Source organism: Calypte anna, chromosome 9 (genome assembly GCF_003957555.1).
Source record: "Calypte anna isolate BGI_N300 chromosome 9, bCalAnn1_v1.p, whole genome shotgun sequence".
Lineage (NCBI taxonomy): Eukaryota > Metazoa > Chordata > Aves > Apodiformes > Trochilidae > Calypte > Calypte anna.
This window is the reverse complement of record NC_044255.1, coordinates 5,305,337-5,328,300: the sequence shown is the minus strand read 5'-3', so window position 1 is coordinate 5,328,300 and position 22,964 is coordinate 5,305,337. Positions and strand designations below refer to the sequence as shown.

Sequence of the window (22,964 nt, the reverse complement as noted above, 5' to 3'; positions counted from 1 at the left end):
GACAGAAGACCCTCTTTTCCCTTTCTTTTACACTTATTTGAACAGGGGGGAAAAATCCCAATAGCCAAGAAGTTTGCTGTGGTCTAAGCTTTGCTGCACCCCCTGTTCAGGAGCTCCAGTTTAACAGCACTGGTTCAAGCAAGAAGCCCAACTTGTGACAGGACAGGAAGAATTTAGTGCTAGTGCTCCCCTTCCCTCCTTTCCCCTTGCTTCCAGCTTTCCTGGATGACCTTTCTGGTACTCAGGCCTAGCACACAACCTCTCTGACATGACCTCCCATGTTTCACACATCCTGCCCACTCTGCCCATGACTCTGTCATGAGTCACAAGGTCCAATTTTTCCACAACATCTACAAAAACTTTCAGAAAGCATCCAGAGGCCCACATGAATGAAAGAAAGGCAACTAAATCATTATAAGACAACTACTAGCTTAATAGCAGTTTTTCTGAACTTTATGATTCAATTATTACCTCCTCTGCAGCATCCCTCACAAACTCTGACTCAGGCAAGGAAGCCAAGTAGAACTTCATCTCCTCTTGTTTTTCCTCCTGTTCTTTCTTGATGTTTATTTTTAATGGCTCACTAAAGTTGAGAATATCTACTTCCTCCTCATGTTCTGGTTCTTGCTTCAGAAATTGCTGTAGTTCCTCTAGTTTTCTGCACAGTTCCTCACCACTGCTGTAAGAGGAAGGGCACTCTGAAAAAGAAGGAATGGCTTAAACACATGATAGGTTATGGAAAGCTGTTTATAAACAGATGCATGGTCAAAATTTCATAAGAAATTAAGGTATTTGGAAGTTATTTTTGCAGTTCATACCAAGCTGAACATGAATGAACAAGATGAACAAGATGAACAGAAAAGCAGACATTGAGAGCCTTCTAATTACACTACTTCTCACTACACTAAAAGTTCTCTCCCTCATCTGCCTCTACACCAGTCAAGAAAGCTGCAGTTCAAACAAAACCAGACTAATTTGACTCCCCTAAACATTCTCACAGAAGGTTTCTGACAAATGGCACAGCAGTCTGGTGCTCTTCAACTTGCTTGGAGAAATGGAGTTTTTACTGTGTGGCATTAATTAAGATTTTACATTGTGACAGGTACTACTCTGTTTCTTAAGAAGAATCAGAAGACAGATTTGCAGTGAAGTTACAAAAGGGTAACCTGTTCTCTGCATGAGCCAGTAAAATCTTTCGTGGAAAGCTGCACAATAGACAGGTTATTTTCACCAAAGACAAACACAAATCTAGTTAAAGTAGGTAAAAGTATTAAAAGGTGGATGTGGGTTTCCTTTCCACCTTAAGCAATTCCAATGCAGAGCCAGACTCAGCAAAGGAACAGTCATCCCTACACTTCTGTAAAATACCCTAAATCCCTGTATGACCAGAACAGAAAAACATTCAGCTTTGGGAGAGGGAATATCTGAAGGTGAAACAAGAAGGCTTAGCTGTGAGTAAGTGAAATTAAAGATGTATGTTTAATACATACTAAAATGGACTGTGGAGATGCCAGAATAGATGCCAGAATAGGGCAGCTGTAGTAACACATCATGAAGTTCCACACTGGCCAACTCACCTCACTTTTGGAGATAAATTAACCTCCCACTGAGTTCCACATCACTGCTGCCAAGTTTGTTTTTTTTATTTTTGTATCTGAACTGATTGGCACTGTTTGTGGGGTAAGATTTAACAGAGGCTCAGCCTACCAAGGGCAAAAATCCCATTAGTCCCTATGCTTAGTTTGGGGACTAGAACCATCTCTCCTAAGATTCACCTGCACTGGGCCTCCAAGGGTGCCAAAGCACAATAAACCCCAAAAGAAGCTCCAGAAAACATCAGAACTGACAGAGGCTGAGGACAGCCTCACTTTTAGGCTTGCCCATACAAGTTGGAACTTTTGTTATTCCAGAGTAAATTCAGTTAAAAAGAAAGGAAAAGGAGTAGGATACAGGAGGAGGAAAAAAAAGAAAAAGGAAAAAAGAAGAAAAAAAAAAAAAAAAAGACTCCCTTTCTGAAGGAGCAGCACAAGTGTGCACATACACACAGTGCTGGAACATTTAATAAACAACATCTTTGTCAGAAACAAGCTTTCTTCTTCTCCATGCTCACCTGGCTCACTGTCTATCTGTGTCAGCACATCTTCAATGGAGTCCTCATCATTCCTCAAGGTCTCAGGGTCAGGTGGAGTGTAACCATGGCATCGACACCACTGCACCACGTGCTTTGTTTTCAGGGGGTTGATGTTGTGGAATCTGGGGTGCTTCTCTATGATTTCCTGGAGGATCTTTTTCACTGTCATTGCTCGTTGCCACTGTGACAAACCAAAGGGAAAACCTCATTACATTGGCTAAAAGCTTTCAAGCCCAGAACAATAAGCCAGGCTGCAAAGAAAATATCAGGAGCATGGCTTTCTCAGAAGTCTGACTGCTGAGAAAATAAACAAATGTAGAAGATTGTACTATGCCTGATACTAGACAGGTGATTTAAAATCTGCTTTGTCATCCAAACAAAACCAGAAGGCAAGAGGACACACATTTACAGGGGGCCAGAAACATTTGTCTTGACTTGAAATTGCCCAAGGAACAACTCAGTGCAAGAAATCCCCTGGAGCAAAGTCTGTTTCTCAGAATATTGGTTAAACCCTTTATTCAGTTCCTCTGGCAACAGCTGAGAGTCCGATCAGTGTTAATATCTTCCCTGTGAATCTCCATAGCAAAAAGAGAAAGTTATGAAGAAACAGGGGGGGAAATAACAACCACACTACAAAGAGGTCCAGATTAGCTGAAATATTTATCTCTGGTCATCTGCAAATTTATTCAGCATTAGCACTGCTTTCCTACAGAAAGACAAAATCCCATGAAAAGGCAGACAAAGTATGATTCCCCATTACTGTAATACTCCACCAAGGAGTGATGTGGATTAAATACTAAAAGGACAGTTTAGTAGCAAAATTTTTGATTTTTAAAACTCTTTAAAAATATTTTACTTTGAATCAACCAAAAAAATTACTTTCAGAGTCCTTTCTGCTTGAGAGTCTTTGAACAAAAAAACTGGATCACTACCTAGATACAGATCAGTGCTTCTTGCAGTAAGGAATGCTTCCATTTAAAATGCTACAGACTGCTTCAGAAAATGAATCAGGCAACAAGGAAGGTTCCATAATTCAGAAATCCTCCTCATGTCCCTAATGACTGTTTATGAAACAGAGGAGAGGAATACCTCAGCTGCCCTTCTCTTCCCAATATTCCAGCTGTAATACTGTTCCACTGAACTGGCACAAAAAGAGCTTGCATCTTCACCTGGGAAACAGAAAGCCAAAGAAGGTAAAGTTTTTGGTAGGTGAAATAAGATCAATCAATGGTTTCATGTTATTTGGTGGAGAGGAAGGGGGAAATATGTTTCATCCTTAAGGATCAAGGACTGTAACTCCCTAACCCTTACAAATGCTGTGCTGCCACTCAACACAGCTATGGGCTGTTTTAAGCCTTTTCTCCCCCTCAAAACTGTAGACCTCTAAGTCTGTGTTAGAAATCAAAGCCTCTTCCTTTGGAAACCTCCTTTTTAGCAAAAAAAAATATGAATTACAAATTACAAAAAAGAAACAACAGTGAAAATATTTCCTGGCAAAAAACCTGGAGTGTATATGAATCCTAAGCCACGGATTCATGAGTGACACTCTGTGACACTTCACTGTGTGCCCACTGTGCTGGTCTGAGAGGGTCCTGCTCAGCTTCCAAGAGCACTTGTTCAAAGTGCATTAGTTACTAGAGAGAGCTGATACATTTTCAGCTATGCAGATGAGTAGGAAGAATGCAATTATGAAGTACCATAAGACATTAAAACATTTCTCTGCAAACTGCCACCTCTTATAAACACAAAGGCAAAACCCCCAAAAACACATTTCAATGCTGAGCTATGCTGTTATATTTTCAAGCATATCTGAAACCCTGGAATTAATTAAATGAAACAAAATAATTTAAAGAAGCACATCCATGAAGGTGACAAACCAGGGAAATAAAACCTGTTTCTAGCAAAAAAAATCACATTCAAGTTAATAGTGCTGACAGTGTTTTTGATGTTATTGGCAGAACCTAGTTTATTATTATTATATCTATTCTTCAGAATAATGCATGGAGAAAGCTCTTCAGGAGAATGTCTTAACTTCATTCTGCCCTTTAATAATTTGTGTGTCTACAGAGTATGCCAGGCTGTTGATAAACTGAAAACAGAGAACAAAGTCTTTTCATTTACTGCTTACTTTTTTCAGCAATTAATGGAACCTTCTTCACTATTGCTGTTAAAAGCTGCTGGATGTTTTCCAAATATTCAATGCTGCAAGGGATAAAAAGAATCACAATGAAGAATGCTGTGGAAGCAATGAATCAGATGCAAAAGATTTCAAAATCACTTCCTAGTTTCCCATCCCCAGCCCAAGGCATTGCAGCAATACCAGTGTGAGGACAAACTGTTATGCTCCTTCCTCTTGCTGAAGTGGCTGTTCTGAAGCTGCATTCATCAAAAAACTTAATGGGGGCTTTTTTGGGGGGCAGGGCTGGAAGAAATCCCTGCATCATCTTGTAAGCTGCAACTTAGTTACACCTGGTAAGTACTCGAGGAAAAGACACAGCTATTAATGCAGGCTGTCCTAGCAGGAACATGCGATGCTGCATGGAATACTTGTAGGTGTAGGAATTTAGATAAATGTTACTGAAAAGCCATACAGTATTTAACTGGCAAGAAGTATTTTCCATTAGTTACTCCCTCGACTCACATAATTTCTGGTGTATGGTGCCTTAAGATTTATTCCTTTCTCCAAACATATAGGGTAAGGATATGATGGGGTAACAAAACTCTTTTGAAAAGTGGAGAACAGGAAAGCCAGTCACTAGAGGAGTCGAGCAGAAGAAACTTCACACACACATCAAGCAAGATGCAACAAAAACTGAGTTCTGCTGAAAACACACTAAAAAGTGTGTGCAAGAACATCTCAAACACAGCACTGGGTTCCACACCATCCAATGAACGCATGATCTGATTATATTTATTAATATATTTAATTCGAATTCTGAGCAAAGGGAGCCCTTAGACCAATTATTTACAGAAATATATAAGCTTAATAAGACTGGAGAAGCAAGAAGAAAAATAGTTCTTATTTCAGATGCCCCTTTTCTGACCTGCACTTCAGGGGGCAGTTTGCCTTCAGTAAGGACACAGTGCCAATGGGAACCATACAAGTGGTGGATGATAAGAGGTTTTACCTTGCAAACCACAAGCAATCACAAATCTTAAAATATTTTTCCCCCCCTTTGTATGCCCAGCATACAAATCTATTTATGAAGAAAACAATGAAATAAATGTCAGCCAACTGGAGTAGTAATGATATAGCAGTGTATAGAATCAGAGATTTTTTTTACCCATTTCTGTCAAATTCAGCACTACTGCATGTACCCCTAGAAATTAATTTCCTCTTGGTATTTCAAAGATCATAGAAAAATGAACAATTACTTGATAACATAATTCCCAAGTTCAGAGCTCTCTTCTGTTTTTATTTCTGCTTGGCCTTCTTGGGTACCCAGAGAACTGCAGTTTTGTCCTGTTGAATCAGGCTCCATCTTAACTTCAAAGAAACAGAACACATTTTAAGAGACAAGAAGTACCAGCCAGCTTGATAAATAATGTCCTGTGAGACTCTTATTAGGACAAAGGGGCTCACACATCATCACTACATTTGTCTAATTCTTTATGATGAAGGAATCTGCCATTCAGTTCTGCTGAGAGGAAGCCACCAGAACACAATGCCACCCAAATCTCAACATGCTCACATCTCACCCTTCCTGTAAAACCTGCATGTGCATCATCAGCTGCTGATGTTTTGCATGTGACTGCCTGAACTTCACTGAACTGCCTGCAAATGTACATTGTCCTTCCTGTAAACAAAGACCTGTACCGAAAAATACTAGCAGTTTCAGCAAGAAGTGACAATTCAGATCTCTGGTGAGACAGGAGCAGGAGAGAGAGAGAAAGACATTTCCCAAACTAGAATGACCAGGCAGTCTGGTTATTCCTCTGGATGGGAGAGATGCCTGACAGTTCTGCCAGCACTGAGCCTGGAATATCTCAGCTCTGGCCTCTGCATTATTCTGGGAAGTACTGTGTGTATGTGTCTGAGTTTGTGTGCACACACAGGGGCTGTTTACATCTGGTGCTGCTTGAAAGCATTCTCCAGGACATTTCACCACAGTCACCATTCAAAGAAGAGCAGTAACTGTGATTACATACCTGCTGCTCTAAGCATTTCTACAAATATGGACTGAAACAATTCATGTTTAAGGTATTAATGGTAGCTTTCTTTAACATCCTTGTTTCTCTCTGCATTTGCTGCTGCTTTGACATTTGTTGATGGGGTAATTTCCCCGTCCCCAGATGCCATTTTTACTGGATTTAAACCTTATTTACAATGGAAATAAAGCAATCTAAAGTCACAGGGTCTACTGTCATAGTCAGGCCACTGCCTAAAGCAGCATCAACTTATTTCTACTACTTATCTTACAGAGAAATTCCTTGTTACCTTTAGTGATGGATGCTGCAGAGGGACTAGGAACAACCGTACTTGATGCTGTGACAGGTGTAACAGCTGAAACTTTGCTGGCAGAAAGTGACTGTATCACTGGAGAGGAACAGCAAAAAACCCCCCACCAAAAAAACAAACCAACCCAAACAGAACAACAAAGGAAAAAAAATTAATAACACTTCATACACTTTGACAAATAACCATGTTCAGAAGCAACACAGTGTTTGCAGCACAAAGTTTAGGGATGAATTTCCTCACTTCATTTTCTTCTACCTCTAACTTTGGACCAGTATCCAACAGTGCCCATGAGCTAACCCTGTGTCAAATGGGATTTTCAAAACACCATCTGTCATCCTCCTCTGCCCTTTACCTTTGTTCATAGGCATGAGTATTGTCTGAACACCTCCAGAAGCTGTGTTTACACCGAGCTGTTTAAGCTGGCTGGGAACTGTCAGAACAGCCTGCTGTGGACTAGACTGATTTGAGTGGATTTTTAGCAACCCTGCAAGAAGAACGGAAGACAAAATGTTAAATAAAACACACCACTTTGTTATCTCCAGCTACTTCTCTCTCTTTCTGCCTGAATTAGGATGGCACCTAAACTAGCACTGCCACCCTCCTAAAAAACACAGTTCAGTGAACTGTCAGACAAGTTTTTACTGACACAAACAAATCACTGGAGTGCTGCACCACAGTGTGCATGGAATTACAAGCTGTACAGCACTGGTATTTGTGAGGCAAGTTTCCTAATTATGTGAGTAATCTTAATCAAAAAGCAACACATAGCTTTTAACTGGAGCAGGCTCAAGCAGAGTAAAACACTCCTGTCAGAACAGGACCTGGTGCTCAAGGGCCTGGTAAGTCAGTGACTGACAGCTCTGCTGTTCTTACACAGCCACTCTCACTGAGGTTCCCAAGTGCCACACACACCCCTGCAACTCAGCTCAGCAGAATCCACTGCAACCAGCAGAGCACAATCAGCTGTGTTCCGTGTGACAAAGCCTGATGGACATACCTAACCTGAGTGTCCTGTAACATGCACTGAGCACACCCATAGAGACAGCTAATTCAACTATCAAGTGGGGAGATTGAAGTGGGGGCAGAATTCCATCCCCAATTATTCCATCCCCAAGGCTGAAAGAACAAGCAGGACATTCAAATATTAACAGAACCCACAACTTGTGGTGTAAACCTGCACAGCTCCAAGCTGTGTCACAGTGCCACAGGTGAGTAGTGCCCATTACCTGTCCACCATCTACCTCCTCTGCAATGAGGACACCTCAAGCAACCACAGCCAGCTCTCTAACACTGTGATTTGGGCCTATGCCCATCCTTTCTACTGGTAAACTGGCTATTTTCAATTTAATGGTATTTAATCTGTAGCTGTTACTCAGATTGTAGAAATTTAATAGGCTTGCGTTTCAGAACATAGAGATCAGCAGTCTTCCTGCTTTCATGAGGGTTATTTTATACTCACAATTTGCTTTGAGATAAAGTTTCCATCCTCCTCTTAATTTATTATTATTTCTTAAGACACACAGCTGCCTCCCAAGCACTAGATATGCAAGGTCTGGTGAAGATGTCTCTTGGTTTTGAAAGGTGCACAGCACTAGTCAGTTAGGCTTTCACCACCAGGCAAGAAGGCTAACCTAGTATTACCATTTAATTTTTAAAACATCATAGTGCATTCTACTTAAAACTAATTTAAATAAAAGCCCACATTTTCAGTTAAGAAATCTGTCTACTACACATTTTGGTCAAAACCTTTCCTTCCTCCTCCAGACTTCTCAAAGACACAGCCCTAGGAGATGGCCAAGCTCAGTTGTGACTGGCCACCCTGTGATACTCTGACCCTCAGCAGATCTCCTGGGGATGTGAAATGGTGAACTGAAGGTCTCCTCAGGCACAGAAACAGCCCCTCCAACAAGTGAGGCAGTGCTCATGGCTTTGCAAATCTCCTTCCAGAACAGTTTACCACAGTTTGAGAAACTGCTTTATTTAAAAGAGTCCCCCTGGGGGACGTCTCAAGTATGTGATGTGTCCAGGATGGGACAGCAAGGGACACGAACGACGACATTTTCAGCTAATCCTATTAGCCTGATGGGTGGGAGACATTTTTCATTGCAAAACAAAGCGAAATTTGAGATGCCTTTTGAAAAATTACCTCTGAAAATATAAATCTCAAAAATTCTAACACAGTTTTGTTTTTACATTGAAATAACATGTGGTTTAGACACTGCTTCTTTTGGGATGCTTGAAGAAATAATTTTTCATAATGAAATCCATGCCTCAGGTTTACAAAAACCAAAAGACAAACCAAAACAAAATCTAGATAACATTTTCTTACCTAAGTGGAAGTTTTAATCCGAAAGCTATTTAGAATGGCATGTTTTATAAACAAAACAAAATCAAAACTTGCTGTTTTTCTTTGTAAAGAGGAAAATATTCAGCTGCTTACTGCAGAATTGCAGTCTACACTGTTTACTTTCGAGCTCTTGGAAAGGCCAGTGATGAAAAAAGGAGGAGTTTGATAGACTGTACTTCAGAAACAAGAAGAGCTGCTTTAAAGTATCAGAGCTGCTCACTGTCAGATGAGCTCAGTGTGACTTCCTCACTCTTTTCAGTATTTTACTCCGTTTCCACTTTGTGAGAAAGCACTTCAAGTGTACAGAGCATGCCAGCAGGTAAATCCATCCACACTGAAAATTTCCAATACTAACCCATAATACTCAAATTAGCCATGCTATGTTTGCTCTCCATGACTCAAAAGATAATGTGAGACAACAAAACTGAACAAGGAAAACTCCCCTGTATGTAAGGGCAGTCCACTTTTATTACCCTGAAACATTCCACATCCAGTCTACTTCTCTCTACTGAGTGGATTTCAACTTCTGTTTCTCCTCATCAGCATCTCTCTCCTTTTCAAGCCAGAGAGAAAATCAATGCAAAGCCTCAGAGCCAAATTCTGCTCATGCAGCTTCTCTGAAGCACTGGAGTTTCACTCTTGCAAACTAATCAAGTCTGGAGTATTGCTGGTACCTTGACAGAATCAGCAGTCAGTGACACACTGTGCTCTTGAAGTGGCAGAATGCATCTTCTAGCAAGAACTTGGAATGAAAACTAAAACCACATACTCCAGGACCAATGGGCAGCTCACACGGTTATGTGTGACAAACAGTCAGCCCAATGATGTGAATAAGATGCCAAATTATTTAGACCATCTCTTTGGCTAAGGCAAAAATTATGCTAATAAGATACATTTTAAAAAGCAGGAGTTAACTTATTTAGATATTCACAATTCAGGTGACTACGTGCTTCCATTTGCAGTGAAGACATCTAAAGGAATCCTGCCTTGATTCCAACTTTCTACAGGAAAGGCATAAAGGGAGTTCAATACCTGATACTGCAGCTTTTCCAGTCACAGGCATTGGTGTGGTCATCAAAGAAGCAACACTTACAACTGTGGAAGTTGCAGCCTTATTCACTACTGATGAAGTTGATGGGCTCTGGCTTATACAGATTTGGTGCTGCTGTCCAGATGTCTTTGCTGGAGGAGTTCCAGAAGACGATGAACTGGAACCCTGCACTATCTAATCTGCTGCAAAATGAGGCAGAGAGAGATGACAAATTCCTTTTTATGTTATAGGTGGTTCAACAATAAGCACAACAAGGCAATATCTAGAAGTAGCAGAACCAAAATATCTATCTGTTAATCATTAAGAAGCAAGAGATTTTAAGTACATATCCAAAATCCCAAATACAATGATGGTACATATAGAGTGGAAGTTGCTTCAAGCAGAAAAGTGAAACCATGCTCATAGGAGCTGCTACCACAACTGCTTTGATAGTATCTGGATCCAGGTCCCTTAACTTCAGCAAGCAGGGAAGCCATCAGACTAGAAATTCACCCCAGGAATGTTTTGTATTTCCCTGCTGCTCAGAAGTCCAGAGGTCTCGGCACAGAAATGGGAAAAAAAATTGAAATTATGAGGCTGGATGGAAAATTTCTGTCTGCAGCTTCACTGACGTATGTAAAAGCAGTGAGTACCATTTAATCCAAATTTCAGCATCTTCCCCTGTATATGCCACATATGCCAGGATTTAGCCCTCTGAGTGAAGCATGGTCTCAACTCCTGCTTGTTTCATCTTTGCCTCTCCACAGCCAAAAGCAGAAAGGCTGAAGGAACCCTCCCAGTGAACTAGAATCCTTTTTCCTGCGTCCTTCCTGCTCTCCTCCAGGCAGAGGACCCACACACACCTTACCAAACCACTGTGCTGAGGCACCTTGTTCCAGGGCTGCACTGTTGCAGGGACTCTGAACACAGTCAGGACCGAGAGGAACACAAAACCTTGGCCACTGTTGGCCTCTGAAGTCTGTTGATGGCAGACTGAGCACTGAGCAACATGGGGAATCTGCCATGTCAGAAAGGCAGCCCTACAGGCTAGATACTGCTGGTTTCCACCAGCCTGCTGGATACAAAGCTTCAGGCATTTCACATTTTTCTGCCCATTTCTGTGCCAGTACCAGGTTTGGTGTTTGAAGGCTGCAGAGCCTCAAAAATCTGATCTGTATGATGGCAAAAGCTGTTTCAGACAAAGCCTTCCCTATCTACCTGTACTTTAACAACATTAAAAGCAAGAAGATGCAAGTCTCAGTTTTTCTTCCCCTGTTGTTTCTTCACAGATTATCACTTCATGCCAAGTAGCAAACAACCCAACAAAAAAGGAGTTGTGTGCACTGTGCTGGGACACAAATAAGAACAGACCCACCAGCAATACTGACTTAAGAATACCATTGAGGGAAAAAAAAACCCAACAGAAGTCCTTTCATGGTTATTATACTGGCTGAGTGCAAACGTATTACAGAATACTGGCAAAGTTGTTTTCTCACCTGGGCCACCCCGTTTGTGGGAAGGGCCATGGCAGGAGCAGCAGCTGTGGTGATGATACCCCCTGATACTCTCAGCACAGTGGTGCCAGGTTTGGAGAGCTGGGATGAAGCAGGCACTGATTTTATAGACCCATCTGATATTTTCACCAGGGATGTCTGTCCACCAGGTGCAGTCTTTGAAAATGAATGTGGCATATGGAAAAAGGTGCATTTGTTCAGATTTTTTAAAATATTATTTAAAAAAAACACAAATTCAACACAATAACAACAAAACAAATATGACAATTTTTTTCTGTATTACAGAAGAATATTTTCAAAATACTTTTGGAAAGTGGCAAATTGTGGCAATAATAGCTCAAATAAAATTATCACCTCAGAATCAGCTTTATCAAACTCTTCACTTTGCAAAAACATTCCTATCAATCTTGATTTGGGGGTAATCAATTGCCAAGTACTTTCAGCAAGTTTAAACTTCACAGGAAACACATAGTCATTTTTAAATGAAGGACATCTGTGGGGTACACCAGACCTCAAAATAAAGAGCTTTAGCAGGTGACTCATTTGTAAGGTTCAAATATTTAAGCCCATTTTTGCACCTGACTGTATTCACTTCTCTAATTCCACTAGCCACCCAAGCTTATACATGGCCCACTTTGAGAATCAAAATAAAGCTAGAAAACTGTGGTTCAGTACCTGCATAGGGAAGCAGACCTTCACATATTTCCCACATCACATTAGAGCCAGCATCACAATTGTACAGAAAACCAAGGAAAACCAAGCAACCACAACAGGAACAGCTCTCAGTGTGTGTCCATGGTTCCTGTGCTTTATCTGACACAATGCTAACTGGCAAGAGAGAAACACATTGCACATTACCTGTGTAAAGAGAGCTGTTTTCTGTCCAGTTATCACTTTCAGTGCTTGTCCTTGTGTGGAAGATGCTGCAACTCCTACATTGCCCTGAACAACTGAAGCTGGAGTCAGCTGCTTCCCAGAACTCTGAGGAGAAGGCTGACCCACCAGAAAGGTACCCTGAAAATAAGTTAGGGAGGTTAACACTCTGAACCACAGTTAAGAGCCAAGAGAAGTCTGGGAGTGTCAATGCAGGATAAAAGCCTGCAGCTATATAGCAATATCAACATTTCACCTTTTAAAACATGGCACTACACACTCCAGAGTATGCGTCTGTACTAAGAGCTGGACAGACCTTCTCAGAGCTGAAAAATACTTTCGATACTAGGGAATGAAAATACTGATACTAGGTGATACTAGGGTGAAAAAGTCATAGTTCCTTGTCTCCTTGTCTTTAAGAGGTATCCACTACTCTTCAACACACTTCATGCTCCTCACGTTTACTCCCTGTGCCTGATGCTGCTTATCATGTAAGATCAGAGAAGCTACAGCTGCGCTGGGCAAAACAAAAGAAGACATTCTGTCACCTCACTTCAGGTTGCTTTTAGTTCCTCCAAAGAGGCTGTAAGTCCAGAGCTCAGCATGCAGAAATCACAGTGATAACTGGAGGTGTGCACTCTGTTTAGCTGCCATCTTTCAGAGCCTTCATTCACTCAGTGTCGCACACGGGTCCCTTCAGACAATCCTACTTCATCATTTTTTCTTCCTTTCCCAGCCTTGCTGTTTCACTTCAACAATTCCTCTTTGCTATCTCTTGTGCTTTCCTACAACTGTTACAAATCCTACTGTGTAAGAAAGCTCTTCCAGCACCACGTCTGTCCTATCACCTCTCATTTCAGCGACCCTTGCAGCCCTCTCACCAGGCTCTTACCCTACTCTGTCTCTTCACCACCCACTGCTTACTCTGGCCTTACTCAGTGCTGCTTTTTCAGCCTGCCTACAAGGGAAGATGAAGGACAAGGATGTGCCAATAGCAACAGCAAGTGGTAAAGCAGGTGCCTGGCAGACGGAAGAGAGGCAAGGGTTGTTAGAGAACATCTAGATCCCACAGTCCAAGAACATTTCATGTAGAACAGAAGCACAGGACACCCACCTAACACCATTGCAGCCTGACATGTCCATCTACTTCAACCAAGATGCTTATGTCACTGACCTGGGGTGTCTGCTTCAGGATGTATGATGTATAGGTGAGGTGCTGTGACAAGTTACTGCTTGTGCTTTGGGTTCCTCCTCCTCCTCCACTATTGGTAGAAGAACCAGACTGGAGACCTGTAATCAGAAGAAAAGGCTTGACCCTTTGGTAACCACACACTGTCAGCTGCTAAAGCATCTCTGGATATACAAGTCATTGAAAACATTTTTCAAAACATTTGCTGACACAGATTTTGCAGCTGAGTAACATTATTACTCAGTACAGCACAGTTCACATGTGCTGCTGTGCTCTCTCCTAGCTCAGCATACAGTCATGAACAAAAGAAAAATCAGTCATGAAAAAGAAAACTCCATGTTTGGAATTTTCTGTCAAAACAAAATGCAGTCACTGATGAAGTCTTTTCATCAGGTTTTTGTAGGTTTACGAAAAAGACCCTAAAAACACTCTGAATCCTACCAGCTTCTTAATTTTAAATTTCACTGTCTGTTCCAATTTTGTTAACTGAGTATTAGATGATGGATACCAAGATGGGGTAATTTGCAGTAACACTTTGAGATTGCTCTGCCTCCAGAAAGAACAGCATGAATCAGACTCTCTTGCTGTTTCTCCTTAAGAAACAAGGGTAAAAAAAATATTTACGGCTCTGTCATAAAAAACACAAGTACTTGCTCTTCCTCAACATGTAAGATTATTGCCTTGTCAAAGCTGGACTGCCCCAGCTTTCTCTCTAAATCTCTCGCAGTGCGGACCCCATCACAAGTTCTATAGCCCAAAAATACCTTCAATAAGAATGTCTGCTTCTTCAGTGACATGCACTCTACCATCACATTGCTGGTGTTTAGAGCCTTACACATTAAACTAAGTAATACCTCTTCCTCACTGCCAGTATCAGAACTGGGAACAATAAGTTTATACTCAGTCCACCTCCCATCCAAACTCTCAGCTTGAAAAGAAGTATCTTGAGAAGGATCATGACAAAACTCTACATAGACCAAAACCTGCAGTATTCTTTCCATACAGCAACAATGCACTCTAAACAAAGTAGTACCCATTGGAACTATTTTAGTAATGTTATTTTCCAAGTGTATCCCAGCAAGTTTCATTCACAAGTCCCTTATCAAAAAAGTGTTCCTGCTGGTCTCAAAAGCTTGGTGCCAAGCCTCCTATCAGTATAAAACAAATTTCTTTCCCCCATAACAGATATAGTATTTTCCCTTTTTCAAAGTTGGCTTCCTATGTTTCTAGTTTCTTCAGTGCCATTCAATTATTTATTAATATATTTCACAACTACATTCAAATCTGACTCGGTTCTATATCACAAAAATGCAGCTGTCTCTTCCTACAGACCACAAGGGGGAGTTAAAGACAATCCTCTGCTAAATTTTGAGGCAAATTATACTGTGTGCTTTCAACACAGAGAGAAAGACGTTTGAAAGCACCACATGAAAAGCAACCTCATCTAAAACAGACATTTGTAGATCTCAGCCTTAAAATCTCAGCCACATACTATGTTACTGTGAACAAAGAAACTCCATCCCCATGCTGACTTCCACAGGATCTTTCTAGCAAAAAAGCCAACCATATTAAATTATGCAGTGATTACATTATTAACTCATTAGATTTCCCTGCAAGACTAACTAGCATTATTTGTGGCTCGCAGGATGGCTCCCTGGGGTATGAGAAGCAGTTTTCCTTTCCCAGAAGGATTCTTGCTGTTGGTGGTGAGGTACAATTTGGTGCCTGGTGGTAAGTTTGCCAAGTTTGCCAGGTTGGTGGCTGGTAACTGCAGTGTAGCCATCACTAGAAAGAAAGAATACAAAGAAGTAAAAGGACTGCTTTCAGAGAGTAGTAAGCACTGAGAGGTGCACAGAATGAAAGTACTAACATGCATCTGGCCTCTAGTAATCCATAAAATAGCCTAAACACAGATTAAATTCACTAGTGATGCACAGGCTTTTTAAAATTTTAGTAGGTTTGAAAAAAAAAATCTATTCACAAGCAGGTCAAGGCAGCACAGCCATGGGGACTGCAGACTTACTGCAGTCCAGAGGGCCACACAACACCTTTCATACAGCCCAGATCCTGAGCAAACACATTCAGCTCAAGCCAGCTGTGTGCACAAACAGGCAGGGGTGCTTCTGCCCACACTCCTGTAGCTGTGAGCTCTGAAGAAGATGTAAAGCTGCAATATCAAGAGCTCTTGTTGGCTGGATTTATGCAGAGCCCTTTGAGCACCTAAGGACCACAATGCTGGGCAGAAACATGAGACCTGGCTCCATGAAAATCTACTGGGTCTCTTAGCACATATCCCAGAATATCTCCACTTCCGTTTTATGCTCCTTTCTTCCCCATTACAGATAATACCCCATTTTTGCAGTTGGAAAAGTCATCACAGAGCTCAAAGTCCACCCATCATTAGCTATGAACAAGGTGCAGAATTACCTGAGCCTTGAGATGTACTCTTCTGAGCACCTGTGGAAGAAACTTGAGCCTTCGTTATAGTCTGCACAGGCTGAGCAACAATCGTCCCTCCACCTCCACTCACAATGGCTTTGGCTACACCTTGAGTCACAACCTGCTTTGGACCAACAGCCTTTGCTACTGAAGAGCCAGATTTTGCCACAAGAATCTGGCCCCACTGATAGCCACCGCTTGCTTCACTGTCGACTGCAAAGCAGAACCGACCGGGACGCCAACAACCTGCAAGAGACACGGGTGGAATGAGTGCTGCTGGCAAGAGCAACCCTGTCAGGTCTGACCCACGGGCTTCCCCCACCTCTAGACATGTCAGAACACTTTCTACCTGTCTTGTCATGCATGAAGGCTACTCCTTGTGAAACAAAATCCAACTGGCAAGAGGCCAACCCTAAGTAAAAAAGATAAACTGCTCAACACAACTGGGATTTTTGAGCACCTACAAAAGATGAAGTGGATTTAAATTACAGGGCAACTCCATCTTTTCCCAATATATAAGCAATGGCAATAATTCCAGCTGAAGGTTAAAGCTTGCCTTGGCAAAGGCACAGAGATCCAGAAATTTAACTTCAAAAATATTCATGGGAAACAGGCTCCTTGGGGAAAACTATGTCCTCAAAGCAGAAATCCAACAGTGCCCAATTTTATGTGTTCACAATTACTGCAGGCAAACATGAACCTGAGTACCCAGCTCAAAACAGGCAGTAAGCCAGTAAAAAGGACAATGAACTGTTGCAAATGCAAACGTGTAATTATTGTGCAAAAGTGAAAGCTCCAATATGTAGTTCCTTATGCTTTGCATGTGATTTGACTCTCTCCACAAAGGAAAACAGGCAAGGAAGAAAATTTCAGACGTCTATCACCTTGTCACTACGCAGTTTCCATGCCTCAGAAGCTCTGTCATTCCTGTCACACAGCACTGCAGTGGCACAGGCTCCCACAATAAAACACTTGAGCAGGGTACTTCCACCTCATGCTATTTCTAGTTCAGCCATGAGCCCTCTCCCTATTTGTTCAGCTGTTCTTCATCATGGAACTGCAGTCCAAAGAAAGAACTCAACTCCTGTTATGGAAAGACTTGGATGAGTTTCAGGCAAGAGCTGAGTGAGGATGGAAGCCAACTTCTTGGGCTGACAGGCTCTAGCTCACTCCTCCCCACTGTTGCCATGGGTCAGACAGAGGTGGGAGATGTTTCCTATACACACCAAAATGCAAAAAAAATTCCTTCTCATGGACTTCAGGTGAGCATGACACGAGCCACTCTGTGCACGTGGGGACACCAAGCTAAGCACAGTACTACTGCCTGGGGCTGAGACAGAAGCAACCCTGCACCCCAAAGAGAAGCACCAAATGTTGCAATAAAACCACAAAAAAGAGAGCCCAGACCTGGGTATTATCAATGCTTCATACCTTAGACTGCACCGTCCCCTCGCCTGTGCTCACAAGCGGCTTCTGTGGTGACAAGGCCACCATGTGGCTGCCTTTCACAGTGACATACTGCTGCACTGAGGGCTGAGTGCTTGTCCCTGTCACTGGCAGCTGGGGCTGCTGGGGCACCTCTCCTGGCTCCTGCTTTATTATCACCTTTTTAAATAGAAGAAAGAAAAAGAAAAAATAAGAAAAGCAACCACCTGAAATCCCCAGGCAGCATTTCTGGAGCAGGCTGTCTGCAGGAAAGGGCAGGGATCAGGCACTACAACTCAGATCTGGCTCTTACCACAGCTGACTCTAACTCAGCTCCAAGACAAGGGCTTCTCAAGAGTGCTGGAGGAGTCTGCATTTACCAAGCATTCTAGATTTGAGAGATGCTCAGAAATTGCAAAACTACAGAAATTACTAGCAGTATTAGAACTACTAGTTATACTAACAATGGACTTGACCAGACCTAACTTTTTCAGGCCCTACATCTCAGCATGGAGCCCCAACACTTCAAGGTTTCAAATTTCTAAACACCCTCCTGCTCAGAATACTTTCTAAACCTCTTTTCTATCGTGCAAAATTACAAGTGATACTATAGCTATAGATACTGTGAATCATTGTAGCTGACATTACTCTCTTGCCTATGTTTTACGTTTCTCTGGGAAGAGAAACTAATCCTAATCACTAATCCTAATTCCCAGGAGTAGCAGCACAAGAAAGGCTGAGGATTTCTTGTGTTTGCTGCAGGCCACTACAACTGGTAGGAAGAATTCTTCCATTTTTTCACTTGGACCACTTAATACTGCCAGAAACAACTTCACATTCCAGATGGTAATATTTAAGCAAACATACTCAGTAGTGGCAACATCTGACATTCAGAAATCAGTGTCATGTTTTTCAAGAAGTTCCTGACAGATTTACTGCAGTTTCCTTTTACTGTATCCCACTAAAAACAGCTTTTAAACTATCAGCCTCAATACGACAGTGATTCAAAGAAAAATGAGAAAGGATGCAAGAGGAGACAAAAAGAAAGACCATAGGTACACAAGGATAGAAAAAGAAAGCAAAATACATTTTTGAAAGTTGCTACCAGAGCCCTTGTGACAATTTGTGACACATTGGTTCCAGTAAGGGGTTTACGTGCACTGGATGTTCCACAGTTTATGGCACAAGTCCACATGCAATGGCATTTTTGGGCTCCTTGTCTGAGCACAAAAGCCAAGAGGAATACCTTTGTAAAAGCTCCAAGTCCTCCAGTGACTGATTTGGGGGCTCTGCACTTGGAGTGACTCCCAATGGACAGAGGGGTGGCATGGGTGGGCAAACAGAGAGTCCTCCTGCTGCAAAAAGGTAGACATGGAGCAAAAATCTGTGAAATGTCCAATACAGAAATAAAACAACGAGTGTTATATAAAGGGTAGGATGGACCATTTGAGCAGGCCAGACAAATAACATTTCCAAAATCAGGTCAATACTTAAGTACAAGGAGTATAAATACTTCATATTAACATACAAAGCAAATTTATAATTGGAAAGTACATCTCCAAAAGCAGTAACTGTAACATTACAGCTTTTCCACCAAGCCTTTTTTTACATAAAGTAAAATGCACAACCTACTGACTATATGTATATATATGTATTTAAATATGTTCAGTTTTTTAACTTTGCCCTGGAAATACAGAATTCTAATTGTTTCTAATCATGATGTGCCTACTTTGACTCATAAAAAACCTTTCAGAAAGAACTTACTCAGTGAAATCAGTGAAAAAATACGACTAATGAATGGGTTTTCAACATAGATAAGTGAAATCCAGCTGAACAGACAAGCTCTTAAAAGCTGAACAGCTAGCTGCACAAGTAACACTTAAAATGCTACCCCCAAACTAATTGCTTCAGATGGCAAGTCTCCAACACATTTCCCTAACAGACATTCTGCATCAATATTCCTGTGACTTGGAGACAGGGAAAAAGCTCCCATTTTCAACAGCCACACCCACAAGCTGCTTTCAGAAGCCTCACTGACACCACTTCCCTGCCAGAAATATCCTTCCTAGCACAAGATATAGGAATCTTGATGTTAGACAGTTCATCACCATACCTCTTGAACTTTGCAGATCTGAAGCATGAACCCCTGCTCACCACTGTTTGTTTCCACATTTGGGCTACTCCACTGTTTACACAAACATTTTTCTAAATGCAGGCAGTTGCAAAACCACAAAATGAGCTATTTTCAGCCTGCTAAGAAAAACTATTGTACAAAAATAATGAACAGAGTCAAGGTTTTGAGGTAAGTACCCCTGGTTTAATCACATGCTGTCACCAACAAAGTCAAGGAGATGAAAGTCAGCCACAGAAGAGCTTTTCTGAAAGGTAAAAACATTTTTGAGAGCTGTGCCCTCCATGGGTTTCCTTGTAGAAAAGAGCAGAGCCTGTAACAGAGGTGTAAGCAAATCTAATTACAGATGCATGAAGTGACACTAGTACCATGTTCTTTTAAGGCTCCATCTGTTAGACATAGCAAACCTTCACGTGAAACAACAACCAGAAGAACTTGCTTGAAATACAGAAATCTGTAATATTAGAAAGCTCTATTCAAGAGGCAGCTGGAAGTACCTCACCTAATAAGAACATTACCTTGACAGCTGAGGTGACAAAACTGCTCCCATGGGTCTTTGATACAGGAGATCCAGTTCCATGAGAGGCCTGACAAACAGTGCTCAGTTTGCTCGTCGGGCTCCCTGGTATCAGGAAATAAAGCAGATATTGGTGAGGGCCAGGGAGCAGTGCCTCTCAACACATGAAACCTGTTCTAACAATGAGCACACCATTTCACCTCCTGTATTCTGCATTACTTACACCACTGGGTGTGGGCATGAGCACAAAGCAAACCCACCACTGAATTTACACCTGCAGAATCCACACCTCAGAAGGGTTACTTGGGTACCCAGAGCTCTGTTTCCTGCAAGCAAATGGTCAGGTATCTTCCTCAGTGGCTGAGGGCAACAGCTACAGGTGCCAACATGGGAAATTAGGACTGTAGCTGAGCTGCCAGTCAGAACCTCCTGCTGCAGATGGAATTCACTCCACTGCCCAGAAGCCCTCTGAACCTACACCACCATCAGAAGCTGGCACAGGGGGAGGCTTGGAAGAGGCTGGTGTGGGAAGAAACAAAAAGACCAGAAAGGAGTAAGGGAAAGTGAGGAGGAACAAGAGGAAGAGATAGAATAAGTAGGGTAAAGAAACAAAGTAGGAATGAAGACATGGGGATCAACTGTCTGCAGAAAACTGCTCTTGCAATATTAACGTGTGCTACAGAACTCTCCTGACCCTCTGAGATGGATAGGGGTCCAGGACCAAACTTACCCAGAATTATCAGTGTGCACACAACACTCTGCTGCTCAGCAGCAGTTCTGTTACTGCTGTTGGTTTGGTTTGTTAGCTTCATTTGTTTCAGAGATGGCAAAGCCATCAATTACATACATGAAAACACAGTCATGATCTGCATACAGTCTCTTAGACAGTTGCTCTACAATCTGCATTTAAATATAAAAGTAAATGAGTAGCCACTGCTCAAAGTACTGGGGTTTGGGAATGCTGGCTTTCCATCTCACCACTCCTTTAAAGTATGATCAACAGTTTTCTCAAAACATCCCTGTGACTTTCTCTGGAGTATCCCATGACACAACAATCCAGCACGGCTGCAGCTGCCAAAAAAGCCCATTCCACATTCCCTCTTGCTCCCTCACACAGGGTCTGGTGATGAGGCTATCTGCAACAAAACCTCATTTGGAGAGAGGAGAGTATTTACTTTTCTCCTCTGCCACTGACCTGAGCTGACTTGAACAGGGAAGTGTAAGGAGTGCAAGGGAGGGAGAGGCAGCAAGCAGTTTCTCCCAGGCCAGCCTGTACTTACCTCACACTAATGTGGTGGAAAACTGCACCTGAAATGGCATTACCACCTGTATGTCCAAATCATCTGGTGCACCTAAAACCCTACCCTATTGTTACAGATCTCTACTACAAGAACACAAAGATATTACCCAAACCATGGCAAATGACATGTAGAGTGGACAGTTCAGGCTGGAGGTAAAGAAGAAACAGAAAAGAGAAAAAAGGCAGAAAACCCCAAGCAACCAAAAAACCCCCCCCACCCAGCAAAATCCTATTGGTGAAACAGCATCAGTGTTACCAAGAAAACTCCAAACCACAATTTTTTAAAAACACAGCATTGACCGTGTTTCCCTGCCAATTCCATCTGTGATGAAATGGAGTATGAGAGCTGTGTTACCTCAGATAAAAGGAGGAATTTTACTAAAAGGAAGAAGTTTTGCCACTTTCCAACCACAGTCAGAAAAACATTTGTGCATTACATGGATGCTGCAGTTCAACCACATGGCTCAAGCATCCTTCTGAGGATGCTGGCAAAGCACACACACAAACAAACAAACAAGTAGTGGTGTTTAAATAGATGGTGGCTCTTGGTCACAAATCCCAACAAAAAAAAGAAATCACAAAAAAATACCAAACAATTAAAAAATAAAGAGGTTTGAGTAACCCCTTCTCCAACCCCGACACAAAGATTACCAATTGACTGCCATAGCAATCACCTGTCTCCTGCAGTTCAGCCCTCTCCCTGGCCCCCAGGGCTTATGCCACCAACTGAAGCACCCAGGGAGTGCAGTAAAAAAGTAATCCAAACCAGCTGAAATCAGACCAGCAAATTAAGAGCAATAGCAAAACCCAAGATGTCTGCTTTTCTGGTTTATACACATTTCAATACATCTAAAGTAGTGTGCACTGGGCCCCCAAAACTGTTCTGCAGTCACTGCAAGCTCATGGTGAGCTTTTTGCCCATGGCAAGCAGTTCTCACCCAAACACCTGTGCAGAGTTTTTGTATAAACCTCTGTGCACCACAGCCCTACATGATTTTAACTCTTCCCCTTTTGCCTGCAAAGAACAGGCTCTCTTCGAGGAGGTTTCTCTGAATTCCCCAGTGCTTGCAACTATGAGCCATTTCCTAAAAGGAGTCAGATTACAGTCTGAGACACAGCTCAGCTGTGCAAACCACCGGTACCTCCCTCTTTCTTTGCAGTGTTTCTGCATCTTCACAACCTGAAATCCTGCTGTTACACTCATCATTTTCACGGGAGAATAAACTGGGATGGGTAAGACCAAGCCACTGCCTTCTGTGATCACACTACACACCTGTGCTTGTGGCTGCCGCTCCAACCATCTGTCCAGGCTTGTCCACAAGAATATAAGGATTATTAATGACTGAGCTAGCAGAACCTTGCTTCATGTGCACCGGAGTGGAGGTTGGGGTACGAGGTAGTGGAGATGGACTAGGGGTCGATATTGGAGAACCTTAAGGAAAAAAGTCCAATGCTTCCATCTTGTAAATGTTGTAACAACACAAAAATACAGCAAAAGCAGTACTTTTAGAGTGGCTTAGAAAAGGAAATTTTTTTTTGAGGATGTGTTTCCCAGGCGGAGAGAGATCACAGAACTCAGAGAAGGAAAGGGAAAGGCATGTAAAACACT

At 42.1% G+C, this 22,964-nt stretch overlaps 1 protein-coding gene across 1 annotated transcript in view; it reads right to left on the bottom strand.

Annotated features, from left to right (window-relative positions):
- YEATS2 (YEATS domain containing 2) overlaps positions 1-22,964 on the bottom strand; it is a 46,236-nt gene that overhangs the window by 5,761 nt on the left and 17,511 nt on the right. The window contains 20 exon segments of the mRNA XM_030455923.1: positions 472-698; positions 2,111-2,312; positions 3,221-3,300; positions 4,260-4,333; positions 5,507-5,618; positions 6,570-6,668; positions 6,943-7,074; positions 9,970-10,162; positions 11,464-11,637; positions 12,340-12,495; positions 13,529-13,644; positions 15,167-15,328; positions 15,971-16,165; positions 16,168-16,228; positions 17,414-17,587; positions 18,654-18,718; positions 18,721-18,739; positions 18,742-18,762; positions 20,057-20,160; positions 22,629-22,787. Coding sequence (XP_030311783.1) covers positions 472-698; positions 2,111-2,312; positions 3,221-3,300; positions 4,260-4,333; positions 5,507-5,618; positions 6,570-6,668; positions 6,943-7,074; positions 9,970-10,162; positions 11,464-11,637; positions 12,340-12,495; positions 13,529-13,644; positions 15,167-15,328; positions 15,971-16,165; positions 16,168-16,228; positions 17,414-17,587; positions 18,654-18,718; positions 18,721-18,739; positions 18,742-18,762; positions 20,057-20,160; positions 22,629-22,787 — 2,525 coding nt within the window.